Source organism: Penicillium riverlandense, assembly GCF_028828495.1.
Source record: "Penicillium riverlandense strain IBT 135883 chromosome Unknown utg000001l_segment0_segment0, whole genome shotgun sequence".
Classification (NCBI taxonomy): Eukaryota; Fungi; Ascomycota; class Eurotiomycetes; order Eurotiales; family Aspergillaceae; genus Penicillium; species Penicillium riverlandense.
Genome location: NW_026643194.1, coordinates 3,999,607 through 4,020,290, shown reverse-complemented (window position 1 = coordinate 4,020,290; position 20,684 = coordinate 3,999,607). Strand labels below are relative to the sequence as shown.

Below are 20,684 nucleotides of genomic sequence, written 5' to 3'. Positions count from 1 at the left end.
AGGCTAATCTGATTTGTTGTAGCCTCCTCGGCAGTCAAGCGTTGCAACCCAAAAACAATTGCATCTAGTGGCCGAATTTTCCAACGGCTGAGTTGGAATTGATATTTTCTCTCTCACAATTGAACCTCGACTACGTTTGCCAGAAAAATATTGCCTCAAGCATTTATTTTATTTTGTTAAATGGAGAAGCACGCATTATTTATACCGCCTTGTACTTATTAAACTTGGTCAGAATATGCCGAAAACTCTTGATGGTGATTATATAACTTCCAAGAAAAATTTCAATATCAGACTGTCATAGACCCCTGGTGTTTCTTTGCACTGTAACGAAGATATGTCCTCGCAACCTTGACACGAAACCGTTTCCCAAAATAAATAAATATCAAGTTGCCCATCATTATAGCAGTTACAATGAGGCCAAATGTCACATAAAACCAACTCAGACCAACACGGTCACACCAGGGCTGCAAAGCAAAAACAAACACAGTCGAGATTAAATTGCGAACAAAGGTAACACCGACGAGCGAGTCGGCAATAATCTTAGTAAACGTCAGCTTCAGTCACAACCAAAATCAAAGAGACTTACATCTGTATATGCATCAGTCAGGTACGTCAATGCAGCACTGCTGGCTGGAACAACTCCAAAAGAACTGATCCCCAAGCCAAAGGCTGGAAGAAGCCAATGAGACCCATTATTCAACCCAATCCCAAACATGAAAAGGCCTGCGGGCACAAAGGGGGTAAATGCCAAACTCAACCAAAGTCGCATCTCGGGCTCATAGACACCTCGATTCCTTTTTGCGAGAAAAAGAGTAATCGAGTCGCTCAGAGGACCACAAACAACAGTGGCCAGACTGACACCAATGAAGGGCGGGATTCCCATTAACCCAATCTGTGCTGCCCCAAAGTTGTATGGAGGTAGTGTCATGACTGATGATAAAGTCGTCACCGGGACGGTAGTGCAGGCCGTCATTATCCCATATTCCAGAGCCACAAAGAAAACCGCTGGGATTCCAAACAAAACCACAAACGGCTCATAACTATGCCTTGTAAATTCGGCAAATGAGATTGGAGCAGAAGACCAAAGGGCTAACTTCTGCCAGTAGCTCTTTTCCGGAATTGAATAATCGATCTCGACCGCAGTCGGGTGGTCTGCTTGGGCCATAATGGATTTCTTTGCTGCTATCTCGGGGATCTCGTGGTCGCCTTTGCCGATAGGGACGGTGGGATCAGTCTTGTCCTGAACTGGGACCCCGTCAATAGTCGACTGGTAAAACATTGTCTCTTCATAGAATAACACAAATGCAACGAGTCCGGCCCCAAAGAGAATGGCCATCCACCACCAAACCCAGCGCCAACCTTGGGAAAGTGTGATATAGCCACCCGCCAAGGGGGCCAGTGTAGTTCCAACAGTCATGAACCAGTAGTAGATGGTATTCATGAGTCCACGTTGATGAACAAAGTAGACGTCAGCCACTGTCATCTGCACCAACACTTCTGCCAAAGCTCCAACAATGCAGCTCAGTATGTTAACCAGCATAAGATCGGCAACGGTCTGCATTTTGGCACTCCAAACACTTATACCACATTGGACAATGGTACTGAAGACGTAAATTGGCCGACGGCCAAACTTTAGGGCAAAAGGTACTAAAATGAGGCCACCAATGCAAAGAGCTCCACAGCCTGCAGCGTAGCTATCGTTCAATAGCGCAAAGCTGAAGCCCAGTTCCGCATTCACGGGGCCCCAGGTTACCGTAGCAATGTCAATCCTGGACAAATTAGCTACTTTGTAATCGCCTCTTACTTGAGTCCTTACAAAGCAAGAACCATTACGACGTAGTACGAAACAAATGCAAAATTCAAGTGTTTCCGCCATGTTGGCCAGTTCTATAAGATGCGAGTCTCTCAGTGTGATATTCTTGGACAATATGAAGTGATTGTACCCACCAACGGATCATTTGGATCACTAGAAGGCTTCGGCTCTAGGATGACTTCTGATGTTTCACCCGGCTGGGAAAGATCTGTCACAAATACCGTCAGCCGAAGGCAATTTTCAAAACAGCTCTCCAGTTCAAAAGAGATCGTATCACTAGTTACCTTCAAGTTGCACAGTCCCAGGTGGCCACTCTGGGTCCACTGGTGGATAGTCGAAGGGCATAGTGTTGCCTGTAATAAGTGTAGGGGCTTCAATGAGTTGGCATCAAATTCGAAAACCAAGAGCTTGAGGGACTAGTCGCAAAACCGAATTTGGCTCTCAAGGTTGGCTTGGAGGCTATCTTAATATTCTTCTCTATCCGTGTAGCGAGGTTCTTCCTGCTCAGTTCAATATGTCTCTTATCGTCATCGGGGTATATAGCCGTCCAGCTGGCAGCCATTCACAGCCCAAAATAGGGGCGGAGAATGAAATGAGGCTTGTCTCAAAAGGGAAGTTTGAAGCAATAGCCAATAGGCGACGAATGTTGGCTAAGCTTATCATCACTCGACTGATGGCAATGCGGGGAAATAATAGCCCGGCGATGACAGAATTTGGGGTAGAACGGATCCCGGCCTTCCGATATACACTTTCAAAGTGTACCGGGCCCATTGATTTACCTTTATGGCATTTGCAGTTAAGTCACCAAATTATTTGGATCCGGCGACTCCACTTGTCCTTATATTTGTTGGTTTGCCGAGGAGGCTTGTGCTGGGCCGGTCGGCATTTTTTCATACTCCGATCATTGCAGGCTACTCCTAATTCTAGACATTTGATTTATCTTCTTAGTTTCTTCATTGTATCGTGCCAAAAAAACAAATAAAAGGCAAACAGAACTTAGTATGACTCGGTTCATAACTCCTCGAAGGCCTATCTCTCTCCCGAGGTCGGCATATCAGTTGTCTCCACTGCCCCGGATCGCCCAACGTAATGGGCCAATGGCGACAATTTGCGCGGCCGATTAGATGCGACGTCAGATGCGTTTTATTCTAACCAATGAAAATATACCATCACGAGCCTTGGCTTAACTTCCAGATAACCACTCCTCGGCAAGACTAAGTTCTCTCTTCTCCCAGATACGAATCTAGATCACCAGGTCTTAGCGGTGCCTTGCATCACTGGATACTAGACGAGCTCGGCAACCGTGCCATCTTCCTAACAGGAAGGTCCTCCCGATGGTCATTGTTAACGGAGTGCACAATCTTGAAATCACGCAGGACCAAATAAATAGGCTCGTTGTGGGATCTTTCACTCTATTTCGACACAGACCTGAGTCCTTTTGCAATAACCATTACAATAACCATTATGACCTTCGTCTTCAAGAATGGGCGCATTTTTGCGCCTTCACCTCCGTCGGCCAACGTCGACAATGATTTTGCTGGGGGAATGATCATCGAAAAAGACCGTATCACCCATGTCGGATCCCTTGATGAGGCTCAATTTCCTCAAGGCGCAGAGGTCATCGACTTGCAGAACAAGATTGTTATTCCTGGCTTTATCGATAGCCATGTGCATATTCTGCATTACGGCCAGTCCTTGTGCAAAGCAGATCTTATAAAATGCACATCACTCGAGCAAATCCAGCAGACTATCAAGTCTTATGCCGAATCTCACCCGACACTGCCGCGAATTCTGTGTCGCGGATGGATTCAGTCATCTACCAACGGAATTGCCCTGGCCAGTATGCTAGACGGCATCGACCCACGTCCTATCTTTGTTGATTCCTTTGATCTTCACTCAATGTGGTGTAATTCTGCTGCACTAGAAGAGATGGGGGCTCATTCTGCACCTGACCTTCCCGGCGGCACTATCCATCGAGATGAGTCTGGAAGAGCTTCTGGTCTAATGGACGAGTCTGCGCTCATGAACCTCGCCTGGCCACATCTGGAGAGCGTTACGTCCACCGAAGACAAGCTGAGTGCACTGGACACGGCAGTGAAAGCGTACACCGCTGCCGGTTATACGGGGCTGGTAGACATGGCCATGGACGATAGCACATGGGAGATTTTGAACCTCTATCGCCGAGACAAAGATATCCCATTCCACATCGCTGTCCACTGGCTTGTCCCATTCACCGCCGATCAACAGGTCAACTTCAAGTATGTTGACCGGGCTATCGAGCTTCGCAAGGAGTTTACTCAGCCGGATTTCTGCATCGCAGGGATCAAACTGATCTGTGATGGTGTTGTGGATGGTTGCACTGCAGCTCTACGCCAGCCATACAGCGGAAAATCCGACCCCGTCGAGCCCATTTGGCCTGCAGACATGTTGCAGGAAGTTGTTCAGCGTGCAGATGTAGCCGGCCTCCAGTGTGCTATTCACGCTATCGGCGACCAAGCTATTCATCAGGCAATAAACGTTCTCTCGAACGTCGGCACGCCTGGTCGGAGACATAGGATCGAGCATTTGGAATTGACCTCTTCGGAAGATGCGAAACGACTTGGTCAGCTAGGCATCACGGCATCTGTTCAACCCGTCCACTCTGATCCAACTTTGTTTAAGGCCTGGCCTAGTCTTGTTGGCCCTGAACGCTGCAAGCGTGCATTCGCATACAAGGAGTTCTTGGACGGAGGAGCGCCTCTTGCAATTGGAACGGATGCACCAACGGCGCCTCACTTCCCGCTTCCGAATCTTTACAACGCTACTACTAGGCGTTCTGCTCTCGAGCCAGAATCGACCAACACTGTCAACCCGCATTTCGGACTGACACTCGCTGAGGCAGCCACAGCCGCCACGACTGGTGCAGCCTACGCGCGGTTTGCAGACTCATGGACTGGAAGCTTAAAGCAAGGGTTAAGCGCGGACTTCTTGGTGGTGGACATGCAGTGGACCCCGGAAAAACTGCTGCAAGGGAAGGTATGCCAAACCTGGTACCAGGGAAGAAAGGTATTTGACTTGGAGGCGGCTTCAAAGTAGTGACGCCCCTGTTGAATGTCCATGTAGCTGTATAGATAAAAATAAATTGCGATGGTTATGCTCTGTTCATAAAATTTCTCAAATAATAAAGTCCATGTTGACACGCCCCCACATTAGTTAGAATATGGTGGAGCATCATCGTGACATCACCATATTTCCCTCCCAGAGCAGAATATGTACAATCTGATTTAAATTCATATTCTTACATCATAACTTCCAGCATATTCCCAATACCTTTCAATGAAGCCGGATCACCCGGCTACAACTGTCATCAAATACGTCTTTCTACTCCTCCGGGCTAGATTGCGGAGCAAGATCAGCGTTAGTAGCAGGGAGGTCATGGCCTGCGTCAAAGTTATGAGCCCAACTCGTCCCATAGGAAATCACAAGAAAATCAATGATAGTCACGCACTTCCTGCTAGATCCTTCTTTCCCGGCAAGTGTTGTAAGTTTTTCTCTAGATCCTCAAAGGCGTGCTGATGCGCGAGGTCGGCACATACGGCTCGTGGCGACCTGTTGAAATCCGGAAATGTGAGCTTCAATTTCTCAGACGGATGGTCTCCAGAGCCACATACGGTGCCACCTTTCTGTCTAGTAAGACATCTTTATTGTTGAAGTTCTGCGCCACCGGAGGGATCGAAGCCTGGCCAAAGCGGCTGCGACGATCTGAGGATGTAGTACTTAGAGGGTTGATGTTGGTAGTGGTTCCGGTCATGTTGAGCGGGTTTGTTGTATTTTTGGCTACACAGGGGTTGCCAAAATCTTGGGCTGTTGGTTGTTCGTTGTTGAAGAGTAATGAGGAAGACATGTAGGAAGAGAGCCTAAGTATTCTAGGCCGATGGCCAAGTCATGCGGGGAGAAGGGTCGTTCCACGGTATCCCTGGATGTGGCAAACATAAACCGTGGACGTCATTGGCATTTGGATAATATAAACACAGACAAGGATGCTATTGGATAACATGCAGACCTGGAATCGTTCTATGTCATTGGCACCATCTACTGTTCAGAAATCTCGGCCTCCGTTTTACCCACATCCTCCGGTCCAACGGTTGTCTGCGGCCCCTTGAACGTCTTCCTGGCATGGAGAACATAGTAAATGATAGCACCGGCCCAAAGCGCTCCATTGATGACAACAGTGTAGTTCATATTTTCCGCTAAGTTTTACAAGTCAGCAACAGAACAGAATAGAACGTCAGAAGAGACTTACGTGACGGGTTCGGTCCCTCGGTAGGAATCATACTAAGCACAATCACAAAAGTCATATACACGGTCGCCACCACCGCAATCGGCTTGCTAAGATACTTGCCCGTGTAGAACTCCCCAGGGACAAACTTTTCCTGTCCCCACAGTAGACGCGCCAAAATTGGCGTTAGCCAGGCGAGAGTGTTGCCTGCGACAGCGAGCGAGAACAGGGCATTGGCGGCGGCGTTGTCGATGAGCGAGAGGAGGCCGATGAGTACCGCCATTCCACAGACGCCGCAAACCATCCGGACAGGCTGATACTGCATTAATGGGGACTGGCTGACTTTGCGGAAGAAGGATGAGAATGGCAGCGCTCCGTCGCGGGAGAAGGCCCAGCTTTGGCGAGAGGCGGCGAGGACCTGGTGTTTTTTATCATTAGCATTTTAAAGTAATGCAATGGAGAAGAGGGTTCAGAACAGACAATGCTAAGTCCCATAAAGTATTGCACGATCATTACCACAGCCATGAAGCCGAGGGCTCCATTCTTGCCCAATGCATCAAAGTAGATCTATGCGTAGATAGCCAGTCAGTACAGATATCTGGTTTTTGAAGAAAAGATAAACACACCTGAGCCATAGGCTGCCCAAACTTCGAACTCAAAATACCCTCGATATTCTGACTCATGGACGTCGCAATCGTAACCACAGACAAAAAACCCAGAATACCACACAGGCCGGTAGACCAGATAATTCCGAGAGGCACCGCGCGCGAAGCATGGGTGGCCTCCTCACTCATATGGACACACGAGTCAAATGCACCAATGGTCCAGATGGGCGAGAGCCACGCCATGATAAAGGCCCAGCCCGTCGGCCATGTAGTGAGGTTTTCGGTATGGCCGAATACATACGCGCCCGAATTGACAGGCGGTTGGTTCTTGGCTTTGCCGACGGGGAGGGCAATGGCCGACGCAACCACGAGCCCGATGTTCAGAAAGATGCAGGCCGACTGGATCTTTGGCATAATTCTTCCGAAAAACGTGGCGAGAAAGCCGTGGGAGAATACCGTGGCTGCGTAGGTGCCGTAGATGATGGGCCTTGTGGCTGTCCAGTTGCCGTCGCGGGAAATAGAGATCATAGAGAGGAGCATATTGGCGAATCCATCTAAGAGATAGATATACTTGTTAACTAGGACTATGTAATCCATATTTGGGAAAACTCACAGTCTATAGAGCAAAGACCACCAATCAAACCAATGGTATTGCTATACCCGACCACAAAGCTCAGCGGGTTCTTCCATTTCTCAGCGCTGTAGTAGTGAGTCCAGAAATAAAGACCACCGGCCGTGGGCATTGCTGATGCCAGGTCCGCCTAGAAAAGAGCCGTGCGTTAGCTCAATGCAATATACAGACCATAAAAAAAAAAACATACCATTGCCAAGCTGACAATAAAAATAAAGCAACTAGCACAGAGCCAGCCTAGTAAAAGACAAGATCAATAAGTCGTCCCGAAACTCGAATCTGGTATATTGCATAGCATACCCTATTGCACCAGTCAGTAAAAAAGCAACATCCACGTTTCGTATCTGTTTTTGGGTGCAATATTAACCCAAACCATTCCCACCGGGCCCGCAGGCATGGAAAACGCCAACGTCGACGCAATAGACGGCAACAAACCCATGATACTGAACGCGACAGCAAAAATCTGCACGGTAGAGTAGTGGCGGCGCAGCTCTTGTTTGTATCCCAGGGTTGCTAGTACAGGGCGTCAATTGAGCGAACAAAAAGATGGCAGGAGGATGTCCCCAAATGCACGTCTGCAGAGCACAGGGACATTGTCAGGCGCAGACAAGACAAAACTCACCCAGCAACTCCATATCCCCAGCTTCGGGGACGGGAGCATCGTCATCCGCAGCGAGCGGTCTTGCGCCACTGGCGGAAACGGATTTCTTTATTTCGTCTAGCATTTCGGCTGCGTTGTGTCTTCTGTGCACAGCTGGTATCTTTGTCTGTGTGCAAGGAGGGTGAGCAGGAATGAAGGGAGGGCAGGTCGTTCGTATTAATACATAAAGCACGAGGAGAGTAAGCAAGAGTCTACGAAAGGGTTGTACAGACAGGAAAAGAACAGGCGAACTTCGGTCAGACAATCATTATTGACTCGGGAAGTAAGTCTCTGATAAAATAATAATAAACCTAAAGCCCATCAAATCTATGCCCGCACGCCCAATCGTCATCTTCTCCTCACTCTCGGCACGTCCGACTGACTGCCCGTCATGTTCGCAATAGGGGAGATGATAATCGCCGAGCGGGGTTGAAACCGAGGTGAGTGGCTGAAGGCGCGAGTCTAGCAGTCAATCACGCCTGGATTGATTGGTAGCGATAGTGCCATGCTAGTGTCTGTTGAGATAGATAAGGTGTGCGTTCTTCTGAGTGGACGGTGCTGGTGATAACAGTCCTGATATCGTATAGATATGGCAGATAGGGGCTGATGGAGCTACCCCAGACTGACTGACTTGGTACTTTCGACTCCACCATTATCTATCGGGTGGGGCCTGCTTCTGCAGGAGAGTTTGACAGGGCGCAAGCATTGCCTGACACAGTTTAGACTAGAAATCACATCATTATCCAAGGGTTGGAGAATCGCACACCTCGGCTCCCCCGTCTATTAGACAAATGTAGGAGTACGTCTCAGCCAATCATGCTCAATATTGTCCTGACTAGGATTACGGCGACTGGGGATTTTGGAACCCTCAAGCGCTTGGTTAGAAAGCATGACTCGTTATTCATTAACCATCATACTTAATAAACCCTTAAAAGACAAGACATCTCTACTATGTATAGCCCTCAACGCTAAGAGCCACTGGCCGGCTTTTCTATTTCCCCCTTGAACTGGACAACATGGCCCCATTTGGCGCCCAGTAGCTCCACTACCTCTTCCCATCGCTTCTGGACTGGTGTAATGTCAGGAAAGTCACCAGGCATCTTGCCCGGCCATCGACGACCATAATTCCCTGCATACATCAGTGGCGTCCTGTCGAGGTTATCTTTCGCATTCCGATCTGCGCCGGCATCTACTAGCAGCTTCGCAACGTCAAACTGTCCGCTGAGAACAGCATAGTGCAGCGGTGTGAAGCCAGGAAAGCTCTTCCGATTGACGTCCGCGGGAACCGGCGCTGTGAGCAGGGCCTGCGCAAACGGTTCCCGGCCTCGCTCGGCGGCAAACATAAGGCCGGTGCGTCCAAACTGAGGATCGACAGCGTCGATAGGCAGGCCAGCCGCTATCGCGATGGGGATAGAAGCCGGGGAGCCGACAGAACAGATCAGTGGGATCGTGGGCTGCAGGCCGTGCCGAGACAGCGCCGCGATGACCGCGTCCTGTACGAATGGCGTCTGCACCGGGGCCTCTGAGGAGGAGTGTTCATCCGTCAGGGGGCTGTATTGAAGAAGCTCCTCGACCGCTGCCGGGTTGCCTGACCAAGCAGCTGCATGCAGAAGACGTCCGAAAAGCTCGCTGTCGATCTTTCTCCCCAGGGCCTTTTTTGACCTTGACTTTTCGATAAGAATTTTCAGAATGGTAGCTCGTCCGAGCATGGATGCGACCAACAATCCGGCCTCTGGATATGGCTCTGGCGGCTCCGGGTTTAGTGTTGTGCGCAATTGCAACAGCTTGGACATATTGTCGTATGCCAGAGGACGACCCACCACCTCGGTGCATACCTGCTCCAGCTGATACGCCGCGATCACGTCTATGGCTGATCTGATGTGAATCACCCACTTGGCTCGAACGGTGCTCAAGATGGGATACCAATATCTCCATTCAGAAAAGAATTTCAATGCATCGGGGATCAGATCTTCCTGCTCCGTGCATTCGCGCAGATGCCACGCCCAATACTGGATGGCATACTGGTAGAAGGCTAAAAGCTCGCCCTCGTCGTTGTACCGTGGGACGCTCCAGTGAAAAGCCGCTTCGTAGGTTCCCATCTCAGGTAAGGCATCCTCATACGCGATGTCCACCTTCTCGATCTGGACAGTTCCCTTGGTCGATATTGAGAACCGGTGGCCCTTGAAGCGCGCTTTTGTCGATTGATAGGTAAGATATGTCAGGCAGGTCCTCGCCAAGTCTTGGTACGATTCGGGGAATCGATCATTGAGGATCTTGTCCATATACTCCTGACAGGTATAATGAACCATCCTGACGATATTTGTGTGTGGCTCGATTGTCACAAGCCCAGCACAGACGCTGATGATGTCTTCCTCGCTGATCAAATTGGTGTTATCAAATTCGTCTTCGTCTGGCTCGCAAGCAAGCGCATGACACAGCTCTTGGACAGTGATAGGGCGGTAAGCCAGGGTCACCCAGTATAATATTCGGTAGGCCAGGTTCCTTTCCTCTTCGTTCTGTCGCGCTATTCGCGCCATGGCTTCATCGTACGTTGCATTTAAGTCATTCGGTATTGACTTAAGCGCCTTTAGGACGCCTTTCAGTGTTAACTTGTTGCATAGGGAGTCCATAAAGAGTTTGGCCAGTAGAAACCTATGATATTAGCAGATTGAAGTGCGCACCCATTTAAATGGACTCACATATCCTTCGCATGTCTCAAGACACTAGAAACAATCTGTTTGACCAACGAGACTTTGCCCTTAACCCAAGCCGAAAGCCGCCTCGCCGTCTGAACCCTATCAACGACATAACTTGTGATGTCATCTTCGTGAGCTTTTATGTCTAGTGACGTAGCGTTCTGAAACTCAGGGGGAACATGTCTGGATCTTGAAGTTATCAGGATGTGTACCGTTTCTGGCAATTGACTCAATTCGTGAAGCAGGCCGGCCCTAACTCCTTCCGAACATTCATCAAGTGCATCTATCACGAGGAAGGTCTTGACATGTCTGTTGACTTCAACGCGAAGTGCGCCAGACAACTCCTGAAGCGTCGGTCGGGCTCCACGATCCTCGATCATGCGGCGGTTGTAGAGATCCTGCAGTTTCGACACGCCGTGTTGGTCCAAATGGACAATTTGTCTCCACAATGAGCCAATAATGTTCTCAATACTTTGCACCTCACGGTCGTTGTAGTCACAATAGGCGTAAGCAACAGAATTCAAACTTTGCCTCTTTAGCTTTTTTTGGAGATCCTCAACGATAATTGATGACAATATAGTCTTCCCGGAACCCGGGATACCTGAACACCAAAGCACATTGCTCCCAGAGTTATCGAACCAGTTCAGGTATTCGGGAGACTCCAAAAACCACTTTCCGGAGCCTGGTTGTGGCTTCGAAAGAAGGGTTTGCTGCTTCACTTTGAACTCGAGTGGTGACATCCACTCTTTCATAGCCTGAGTCCTTTCGCCTGGAATCCAAAAAGTCAGCAGTCACAGCAATATGCGAGCCATTCCCAACCCTACCTTCCCGGCTTTCTTGCAATATTTGCACACTGGTTTGTATTGCTTGGGCTTGCTCAGTCATTGTGATAGTGTCGGTTTTTATAGTCCTCAAAAGTGCCCTAGGCCATCCTTAGTCCTTGGTGCGATTGTAGATTATAGATTGGAAGTACCTACAGCTGATCTCCCTGAAGAGCAAGGCTGATCACAGTCTTAGAGCGCTCTATCCGCCCCAAAATCGCTGTGCAGTCATCCTTCTCCAATTTCCAGATCAGGGTATTGGTCATCTTTGATCTGTTTGACATCTTGTCCAGCTTCGTCGACAACTCTTCCATGGCCGTGTGAACCTGGTCCAAGGCCCCATTCTTGGCACCGAGCATTAAGATGCCTTCGGACCATGTCTTCCACTCTGGTCGATCTGCTTCTTCGAGTCTACTTCGCAGATTTGTCATAAGCAGCAGGAGACTGGCAGCCTCATAGGAGAGAAGAGCCAGCTCTTTTGAGGCATGTTTTAGGTCGTTCAAGAATCTGATCGTCGTCGTTGTCGTCTTAATGATCTCAACAATGATTGCGAGAACACCAGAAACCGTAGCTGGATCCATTGTAGCAATAACTCCGTTTCGGCAGCGTTCTATCTGTTTGCTCCCATGCTTGGAAAGGACAGCAATGATGATAAGACCGTAAGCGAACATGTGCTTACGGAACTTCTGCAGGATTTTATAATAGTTCTTGGTATCTACCCCGCCTACTAGTCGTGCCCAGATTTGAACTGGTACATTAAGTACTGCATTTTCACTGGCTGTAGAGCACTAGTCATTTACCAAATTTCCGCGCCTCGGTGTGAGCAGAATGCATTGATCTAATGCACGAGTGCTATAGGTATACGCGCCATTCCCAAAGCTGGTGAATCAAGAATCCTTTCACCCCTCCGTTGTAGGCTTCTTAAGACATCAAAACTGCTCATACTAACATCTTCCTTCCTTTTCCATGCCCCTTGAATCGTTTACACTCGGACATTTGGAGCCTATTCACAGGATCTCTTCCTCGGCGCCCCGAGGTGGTGATGCTACAGAGAGAACAGAAACAGCCGCCGGGGTTCACCCGACGGAACACATAGTACACACGGAAACAGAGACAAAACAAAGAATGGTTACGGAAATAATGCAGCACCCAAACAACACACAAAGCTAAATATACATGCATAGAAAGGAAACGGAAGGGCCATCAAACAGCTCCCGGACCCGGGCCCTTGTGATTCGATTGGTCGAGTAGGAGCTTGGGCTTGATATAGTCCTCGTCGATTTGGCGGAACCACGCGGCGTGGTCGCCGCTTGCGCCGCCGGAGAACAAATCCCGGAGAGCTTCTCGGGCACTCAGGGCTGGCTGGCGCGAGGGCGAGACGCTGGATGGGGTGGCAGCATTGTGAGGGGAAGGAAGATGTGAGTGCTGGCTAGCCTGCGAGGCTGAGCGGCGCATGCGAGATGAAGTGGGCGCTGCATGGGCAGCGGGCGGTAGGTCGTCGTCGGAGATGCCCTCGAGGTCGAGGTCGAACTCGTCTGGATGGGTGGGCTGACTGCTCTTCTTGCCGGCTGGTGGCAGGCCGAATTCATCGTCGCTCGCGCTGCCGGAGCTGGGTCCGGCATTCCCGTTATTGAGCAGGGTTGCGGTGGAGGAGTGATCGCGTCGTGCCTGTGCATCTTTGGGACTGTAGGCTGTGGAGTACATGCGCGTGTGAGTGTGAGGCGGGCTCGGACGGCGATTGTTCCCGCTCGAGTAGCTGTGTGCGCGATCGCCCAGGTCGGCGCGTGGTCCACCACCGACGCCGTCGAGAGGAATGTTTGCCTCTCCATACCGCGGTGTATAGCCGAGACCGGTGTCAGACCGCTTATAGTAGGTACCGCCGTTGGTGACCTCGATATCGAACTCATCGTCTGAATCAAGCTCCTCGATAACACCAGTCCGAATACCCATGATCTCCAGCATGCGAGCCGTGGTGCCTCCAAAGACAATGACAGTAAGCACGACGACAACGAGAACGGTGGCCCGTAGCGACGCCGCGTTGACACCGGAGAGACCCGCCGCAAGCGCAACGCCGACAGCACCGCGCAGACCAGCCCAGAAAAGCATTGCCTGGTAGGCGAAGGGCAACTCGTCTGCAACTTCCACTCCCCGGCGCCGCGCACGGTACCGGATGAACCAATTAATCGCCTTTGAGAGCGGGAAAACGGCGAGGTAGCGTGCGAGACAGATGCCGAAAACCGCCACAAGGATAAACAGCGGGTTGAACTGAAGATTGGGCTCGACGAACAAATCCAGACCGAGATAAATAAAGATGAAATTCTCCGACAGCTGCGCCATCACTTGAAACAGGTATTTGGTGGACAATTGTGTGCGGCGCGACATGTTGTAATAAGCGTAATGCTTGAGGGTAATTCCGCAGAAAAGGAGCGAGACAATGCCTGAGTCCATGGGTTAGTCTCCTCTCACATCGTTAAAAGGATGTTGGCACTCACCAGAGAGATATACGCCATTGGAGAAGAAGTAGCTGGCATATGCAACAAGAACCACCAGACAACTCTCGATCTTCGGCATCCGACGCACCAACGTATACTTCAGTCCCAGCGCGGTGACGATACCCGTAACGATGCCGATGACCATGCTGCCAAAGAAGACGAGCAAGAAGAGCCCGATAGCCTCAAACAAGTTGAGGATGGTCAGGGACCCGGCCTCGCTTTCCGCATACTTCTGCGCGGTTTCAAACAACACGATAGCCACGGCATCGTTCAAGATCGACTCGCCAAAAATAATCGTGTACAATTTCGGCTCGACTTTGTATAAGTTGAAGATAGCCAGGATGGTGACCGGGTCTGTGGCGGAGAGCGTGGCGCCCACAGAAATAGCCTCCACGAAAGAGATGTTGAGCCCGTCCAGCGGGATCCGCGTCCACAGGTACAGAACCAGGCCGAGCACGATGGCCGAAATGAAGGTGCCGGCGAAAGCGAAGGTGAGGATAGTGCCGATGTGGCGGAAGAAGTTCGCTTGGTGTAACTCGTAGCCTGAGGCGAGGATAATGGGAGGAAGGAGGAGGTTGAAGAAGAATTGGTAGTCGAAGGCGACACTGTCTTGGAGGTTCGATTTAGGGGTTAACCGGATAATCAGGCCGACGAACATCCCTAGATATCGTTAACACTTGTCTCCTCAGACCTTTTTTGGAATTGTGGCCATACCCGCAAAAATCGATAGGACCGTCTCGTGCACAGCCTGGATCTTCTTCTGCTGCAAAATGTAGCTCGTGAACAGGGCGAAGATCAACAGCATGATCATGATAAACAGCGCCCAGGAGCTTGTCATCTCCTTTGCGCCCGCCTCGGGAGTATCTGCAAGGTACCAACACGGTCAGATTATACGGCATCTCGAGAAAGTGGATGTGGGTGGCTGCGAACCATCGGGGTCAGAGTCGGAGTCCTGCGCTCGCCCTGTGGATTCGGAGAAAGATTAGCACAAAGCCCTTCCAACACACCCCTCCAGGGGAGAAAACGTACGAAGCAGGAAGTGGACGGCATCGCCCATCAGTTGGGTGGCCATGTTGAGCCAACAGCCCCTGCGGACTCGAGCAGCGCGGATGATATCCTGACAGTTAGCTCGCACAGCAAGTCCGAAGCGGTCAGGACAAGACGCTCATAATCCACAAGCACGGGTTGTAGGCGGATGCACTGGGATTGTGTCAAGAGCACAGTTGGGAACGTCAAGAAAGTCGATGTTGCGCGGTACGATGTGCCTTGGGGGTTGGAAATGAGGAGGGACAGGTTGCTTGTATGGTTAGGGGGATACAATACGGGAATGATTACAAGGCTATTATGTAAGATCACTGTTATACGAGATACGCGTCTTAGTAATACCGTATCCGTGACACGTGGTCCACCAAAGTGCCAAGAAACGGCAGGACGCGGCCGACTGCATGGTTTTCCACATATGACGAAGTAAAATCACGGTGTCTCATTCACTAAGAAGTATACCTCTCGACTGTTTTCACTTGGAGTATCACCGGCCCGGCCCTTCAGCCAGCCGCTTCGACAACCACGCCGCCACCAGGGCAGCACAACCTGCAAACCGGAGCACCCATCCCACGCTATCATCCCACGGCTCACCGCGCGGTTTCTGCGCTGCCTTGAAAATAGCGCTGCAGACCAAACTCGACACAATTTGGGGGAATGAAATAGCCACATTGTGCAGTCCGAGAATAATCCCTGCCTGAGTAAGATCCTCCTCGACCGGCGGTGGTGCTCCGTTCTCGACATCCTCGCTTGGGCGGCTTTCTCTCTCATCTTCATCAGCATGATCTTCGGTGTTTGCCGGTGCATATCCAGTAGCAGTAGCAGCAGAGTCATAAGGGGGAGGATGGCGCGTTTCTCCGACACCTTCGGACAACACGGTCTGGCGACGGCGTAACCGCCGGTCAACATCAATGCGAGATACCTCGGCGGAAATCAACGCAAAAGGCACCCACAGGGTGACGGCCCAGCAGATACCGATGAGGCCGACGACGACTGTTCCGACTTGATAGGAGTAGATGAACAGGGTGCTGAATGTGCAGACTGCGAAAAGCACGTGGGAGAGGAGCCATGTTCGGCGGAGGGTCAAGCTCGGGATCTGTAGCCGCGAGAGCCAGGTTGGTTTCTTGTCTGCGACGGGGAACTTGTCTCCTGGTTCGCTGAGGAGCGGCTCGGATGCTGTGCCTGTCGGCATGGCGGAAAATGATAACCGGCGAGGGATCTCGGGTTCCTCTTCCAAGTCGTTGCTGGGACGGTCTGGTCCTTGCAGTGTGGTTGGTCCTGCTCGGCCGGCATAGGTTGGGACGACAAATAGCGGAAGAAGCATATTGGCCGAGAAGGATATAATCGCTTCAACAAGAAGCGCAAAGGTCCCAATCCGCGTAGCTTCCTCCCAAGCACGATCGATCTGATCCTTGGAGAAATCCGGATTCTCCTCGAAGATCGGATTGACATATAGCTGGCCAATGTAGGTAGTCGAGTAGAACAAAAACGGAAACCAGCCCATCCAGGCTGCCACCTGGACCTCGCAGACACGGGCGATCTGCGGCGGAAGGTTCTTGATCGATTTAAAGGTCTGTCGAAAGAAAGAGACAATACCGAGTTCATCAGAAGAAGGCGGGCCTTCGAGACGAGGATCGCGCTCTTGGATGTAGAGACAGCTGACCGCCAATGTAACCAGGAGAGAGAACGATGCGATCGCACAGAGAACCTGGAACTGGGTGCGGCCGAGAAAAGGGACGAATTTGGGCAGATCGATATACCCAAAAATAAAGCCAAAAATGTTGCCAACGCCCGTGAGCCGACTAGCCCACGCATTAGCCAATTCCTGCTGGTGAGCAGGACAGTTGTCGACGATGAATGCGCGGATGCCCGCTTGCACTGAACGAGATCATCAGCCACCCCGCACCATAATCGTAGAGTAAAATGACTTGCCTGTATTAACCGCAAAGTCAAGACAATACATAAGAATCGTCGCCGCAATAATAACAACCACCTTCAGCCCTTCAGACGCCCGATCCACCCCAAAAATAGACAAAAACCCGCCGACCAGCTCCTGGACCCAAGCCAGAGCCATTAGAGAGATCACAGTGGTCACACTGCCAACCAGCATAAACGGCTTCCTCTTACCCCATGAGATGCGGCAGTTGTCGCTCCGGATGCCGATGTATGGCTGGACCAAAGTGCCCGTTAAAGGGCCGGCGATCCATACAAAGGCGAGTAGTGCCTTGCTCATACCCAGGGAGAGGAGGTAGGGCTGGTTGGTTCTGGTTAGAATAGGAAGGTACTGACTGGAATCGGTCAATGACTTACCGAGCCGTGAGATAGTTCCACGGACCAGACCATTTGGAGACTGTCCTCAGGTTAGCTTTCAAATGCTATTATCTAGGTAAGTATAAATGGAAGTAGAATTACCCTCCGATCGATAGAGTGAGTATGAATAGATACCACCAGCTCTTGGACGACTCGTCAACGTGGTCCACGCCTCGCCCCGCGGGCTCCATGTCGGCGTCGTCCGCGACATAACCTGCAGCCATGAGAGGGGGTCTCTCGCCAGGAAGATATCCTTCTGGCAGGCTCATATAAAATTCAAATCAGAGAGATATATATGGATATTAGCAGATGGCAAGAGAGGCTGATGAGGTGACATGCAACTAAGGGAAACGACGTCAGCTGGCTTGTCACGTGATCGGACCCCAAATATTCTATTTAAGAGTAGTTATCCACTTGAAGATATACAACGTGAAGTTTTGTCCAATTCAGTTCGTTACATAGATCTGTCTATAATATAGTGCGAGTCGCACGGTCGGACTTTCCACACCCCAATGGACAATACCGGATGATCCACCAGAAGCATTCCCACACCCAGAAAAGTCCCGTACCCGCCAGGCATATTCTGACCACCGCAGATCAGACAAGATGTTCAAGAACCAAAAAAAAACACACAAGAGGAAAAAATACGAGAGCGGCAGCAAAAAAGGCTGCAGGAGAATCATCAAAAGGAAATGCCGACCAGAATGGTCGAGGGTGGTCAGATGAAAAGTAACATGAGGCACACATTATAACACCGCACCATACGCGCCAAGGGAGGTTCCAAAGGGCATCCAAAGCGAAAGGCGGGAAGCTTTCGCTGACGACATGGATGTAGTAGAACAAAGGAGTACATGAATCAAACTCACAGCTGCTGCTGGAGCAGTTGAGGCGCTATCATGTGTGGGGCAACGACGGTCTGCATGGCCGATGGCACGCTCATAGAGCCGGGGATCGGTGCCATATGTGGCACATGGATCATATCCTGCGCATGCGCCGGCGGCGACATATCGTCTTCTGGGGAGCCGAAGTCATGGGCATCGTTCTCCAGATCATCCTCGTGGGTAAACGGCGGCTGGCCATCGTGTTGAGCCTCATGGATGCGTCGATGTCTGAGAGCACTGGTCAGTAATAGAGAAGATAAAGGCGATATCCAAAGGTAATGCTTACTGTGCAAGATTATCAGACCGCGAGAAGGCCTTGCTGCAGTAAGGGCAGGGGTACGGTCGTTCTTGGGTGTGAGTTCGTACATGTCTAGGCGCCCGGGTTAGTCGGCGGCTATCGAAAGATTTCATCACACGGATATGCAATGCAGATCCACCCCACCAGCGGGAACACAATTCAAAAATAGACCAGAGAGAGCTTACCTTTTGAGATGTTCCAACCGCTTGAAGAGACGCCCACATGACGGAATCGGACACGAGTGCGATTTCTGCGGATACGGCCCCAACTCCATCATTGTAGCACTCCTGGCGCGACGGGTTGGCCCGGGGCCCGAGCGATCCCCGCGGCTGGTCGTGCTATTTTGGACGGTGTTTTGTAAGGCTGCGCTCGTTGGAAGAGCGGTCAAGTCATCCGGCGGGTTCGACAGGGGCAAGCCGTGCTGCTCGGCGCTGTTGTCCTCGAGATTCTGCAGCGGGGTTCCATGACGCGACATTTCCTGGAGTAAGTCCTTTTGCGGGAGCATGGCACTCGGATACGTGCGCGCTAGATCTTGGTTGGCCTCGTCCTCGCCAGAAGGCCCCACCGAATTTGAGACAGATCGGCGGAGATCACTGGGCTTGTGCGCAGCATAGGTGCCCGGCTGTGAAGGCGGCGTCGCAGACTGAGCCTGGGCTGCCGCAGCAGCATGAGCGACTGAGGGAGGGATAGATGATCGTCGTCTCCGCTGCTTGTAGGTCGGGGATCCTTCGACGGCAGAGTATACATTGGACGAGAAGGACCGAGGCGCGGAGTATTGGCCGCCAGACAGATGGGACGGCGGGAGCTGCATCATTCCGTGGTATCCAGATCCTTGTGACATGTCGGGGACAGCCGTGTAAAGACCCGTATCTTCGTTGGCAATGTATGCTGGCTCAGCCCCTAGTCCGACCGTGTGCTGCGGAGGAGTAACGGGTTCAAAGGACAATCCACGGTTGCTGTAATCCTCATACTGAGACGAAACAAAGGACGGCGCCGGGGAGTACTCGTAGAAAGTCGGCATGGAAGAATGACGCTGGTGAATGCGAGGAATAGGCATACCATTGCGGTCGTACTGAATGGTGGTGCCATAATCTTGTTCGCGCTTAATTATTCCCTGGACCAGGTTGTTCGAAAGGGGCATCGGCGAGTTGTTGTACATGACCTGGCTACCAGAGTCGTCCTGCAGGAGAGGCATCGTCGGCGGAGCCATCTGGGGAGGAGGCATTGCGTCAACGGTCCGAACGGGAGAGGTGGGCTGGCCATAAGTCGTACTTGCGTGGGCAGCAAACGAGGACGAATTTGCCTGTTGTGCCTTGGTCAACTGCTCGTACAAGGACTGGGACGAGTCGAATTCGAAGGATAAAGCCGGTTCGCTGACGGCAACGGTGGTCGCCTCCTGGTTCATCTTCTCGCGCTTCAGGTCGCGTTCGAGCGCATCAAGGAATAGTCGGTCATGAGGCACGCTATACCAGTAAAACACCTTTTGCTTCTTCTGGGTCCGGATGCAGTTGTTCTTGTACATAAAATCCAAGAACGCGCTCTTGGGCTCCTCCAGAGTGGCATCGGTGCCAGCCTTGAGATTTCGCAGATCCGAGAAAATCCCTTCCTCAAACTTCTTGGAGTTCTTCACGGGGCGGCCAAAAGCCTGGAATCGAAAGGCGAGACATCGCACGATGTCCGTGCCGGACATGTGAAAGAGGTTATTCCAGAGGACACAAGACACGTAGTCGCCCGTGGGGAGGAGAAATCGTCGAATGAGCTGATCGGGTTGCCAGTCGACAGGAGCGGACAAAAGAAAGTATTTCACTGCGTCGGGTGTGTATGTCAACAAACATGACCCTCGAATGCCAGATCCCGCTGGTGATCGACTTACAATTGTCGACTTGCTGCAGCGCAACTTGCGCATCCTGTGGTAGACTCTGCTGCGCCTCGGTTGATAGCATGAACGTCTCCGGTTTCTGAGGAGGCGCCATCGGGGCGCCCGGTTGGGAATACATGGCTACACCACGCGCACTGTCAAAACCATCAGCGCCCGACCGGGAGGAGACAGTCTGATAACGCAGGTGTAAACAAAGGGCGGTGTTCCAGATGGGACAGGCCCAGACAAAAGAGTGGCCCCTTCCGTCTTTGTTGACTCCTTTGTTGTGAGACATGCATCACCGACTCAGTTTCCGACTCACCTTCAGAATGATTCGACT

General features: G+C 51.2%; 9 protein-coding genes across 9 annotated transcripts; 1 reads left to right on the top strand and 8 right to left on the bottom strand.

The window, feature by feature from the left end:
- Positions 1-287: 287 nt before the first annotated feature.
- N7474_001625 (uncharacterized protein) lies at positions 288-2,158 on the bottom strand (the record flags this gene model as incomplete). Its single annotated transcript, XM_057193040.1, has 5 exons — positions 288-539; positions 587-1,769; positions 1,817-1,887; positions 1,948-2,021; positions 2,098-2,158. The coding sequence occupies 5 exons, from the start codon at positions 2,156-2,158 to the stop codon at positions 288-290; spliced, it is 1,641 nt and encodes a 546-aa protein (XP_057057993.1).
- Positions 2,159-3,277: 1,119 nt separating this feature from the next.
- Positions 3,278-4,888, top strand: N7474_001624 (amidohydrolase; the record flags this gene model as incomplete). The annotated part of the gene is made up of 1 exon (XM_057193039.1): positions 3,278-4,888. The coding sequence occupies one exon, from the start codon at positions 3,278-3,280 to the stop codon at positions 4,886-4,888; it is 1,611 nt and encodes a 536-aa protein (XP_057057992.1).
- Positions 4,889-5,173: 285 nt separating this feature from the next.
- Positions 5,174-8,032, bottom strand: N7474_001623 (putative GABA permease; the record flags this gene model as incomplete). The annotated part of the gene is made up of 10 exons (XM_057193038.1): positions 5,174-5,232; positions 5,301-5,401; positions 5,464-5,709; positions 5,889-6,042; positions 6,096-6,489; positions 6,552-6,638; positions 6,698-7,230; positions 7,290-7,437; positions 7,690-7,820; positions 7,930-8,032. The coding sequence occupies 10 exons, from the start codon at positions 8,030-8,032 to the stop codon at positions 5,174-5,176; spliced, it is 1,956 nt and encodes a 651-aa protein (XP_057057991.1).
- An 883-nt stretch (positions 8,033-8,915) lies between these two features.
- Positions 8,916-12,135, bottom strand: N7474_001622 (ankyrin repeat domain-containing protein; the record flags this gene model as incomplete). Its single annotated transcript, XM_057193037.1, has 4 exons — positions 8,916-10,599; positions 10,647-11,412; positions 11,468-11,565; positions 11,621-12,135. The coding sequence occupies 4 exons, from the start codon at positions 12,133-12,135 to the stop codon at positions 8,916-8,918; spliced, it is 3,063 nt and encodes a 1,020-aa protein (XP_057057990.1).
- A 532-nt stretch (positions 12,136-12,667) lies between these two features.
- On the bottom strand, positions 12,668-13,846 carry N7474_001621 (Sodium/hydrogen exchanger; the record flags this gene model as incomplete). Its single annotated transcript, XM_057193036.1, has 1 exon — positions 12,668-13,846. The coding sequence occupies one exon, from the start codon at positions 13,844-13,846 to the stop codon at positions 12,668-12,670; it is 1,179 nt and encodes a 392-aa protein (XP_057057989.1).
- Positions 13,847-13,915: 69 nt separating this feature from the next.
- N7474_001620 (monovalent cation:H+ antiporter CPA1 (nhx1)) lies at positions 13,916-14,614 on the bottom strand (the record flags this gene model as incomplete). Its single annotated transcript, XM_057193035.1, has 1 exon — positions 13,916-14,614. The coding sequence occupies one exon, from the start codon at positions 14,612-14,614 to the stop codon at positions 13,916-13,918; it is 699 nt and encodes a 232-aa protein (XP_057057988.1).
- An 870-nt stretch (positions 14,615-15,484) lies between these two features.
- On the bottom strand, positions 15,485-17,230 carry N7474_001619 (putative sucrose transporter; the record flags this gene model as incomplete). Its single annotated transcript, XM_057193034.1, has 2 exons — positions 15,485-16,875; positions 16,954-17,230. 2 exons carry the CDS (start codon positions 17,228-17,230, stop codon positions 15,485-15,487), a joined length of 1,668 nt encoding a protein of 555 aa, XP_057057987.1.
- A 939-nt stretch (positions 17,231-18,169) lies between these two features.
- N7474_001618 (Zinc finger C2H2) lies at positions 18,170-18,556 on the bottom strand (the record flags this gene model as incomplete). Its single annotated transcript, XM_057193033.1, has 1 exon — positions 18,170-18,556. The coding sequence occupies one exon, from the start codon at positions 18,554-18,556 to the stop codon at positions 18,170-18,172; it is 387 nt and encodes a 128-aa protein (XP_057057986.1).
- A 111-nt stretch (positions 18,557-18,667) lies between these two features.
- On the bottom strand, positions 18,668-20,392 carry N7474_001617 (STE domain-containing protein; the record flags this gene model as incomplete). Its single annotated transcript, XM_057193032.1, has 1 exon — positions 18,668-20,392. One exon carries the CDS (start codon positions 20,390-20,392, stop codon positions 18,668-18,670), a length of 1,725 nt encoding a protein of 574 aa, XP_057057985.1.
- Between the last annotated feature and the right edge of the window lie 292 nt (positions 20,393-20,684).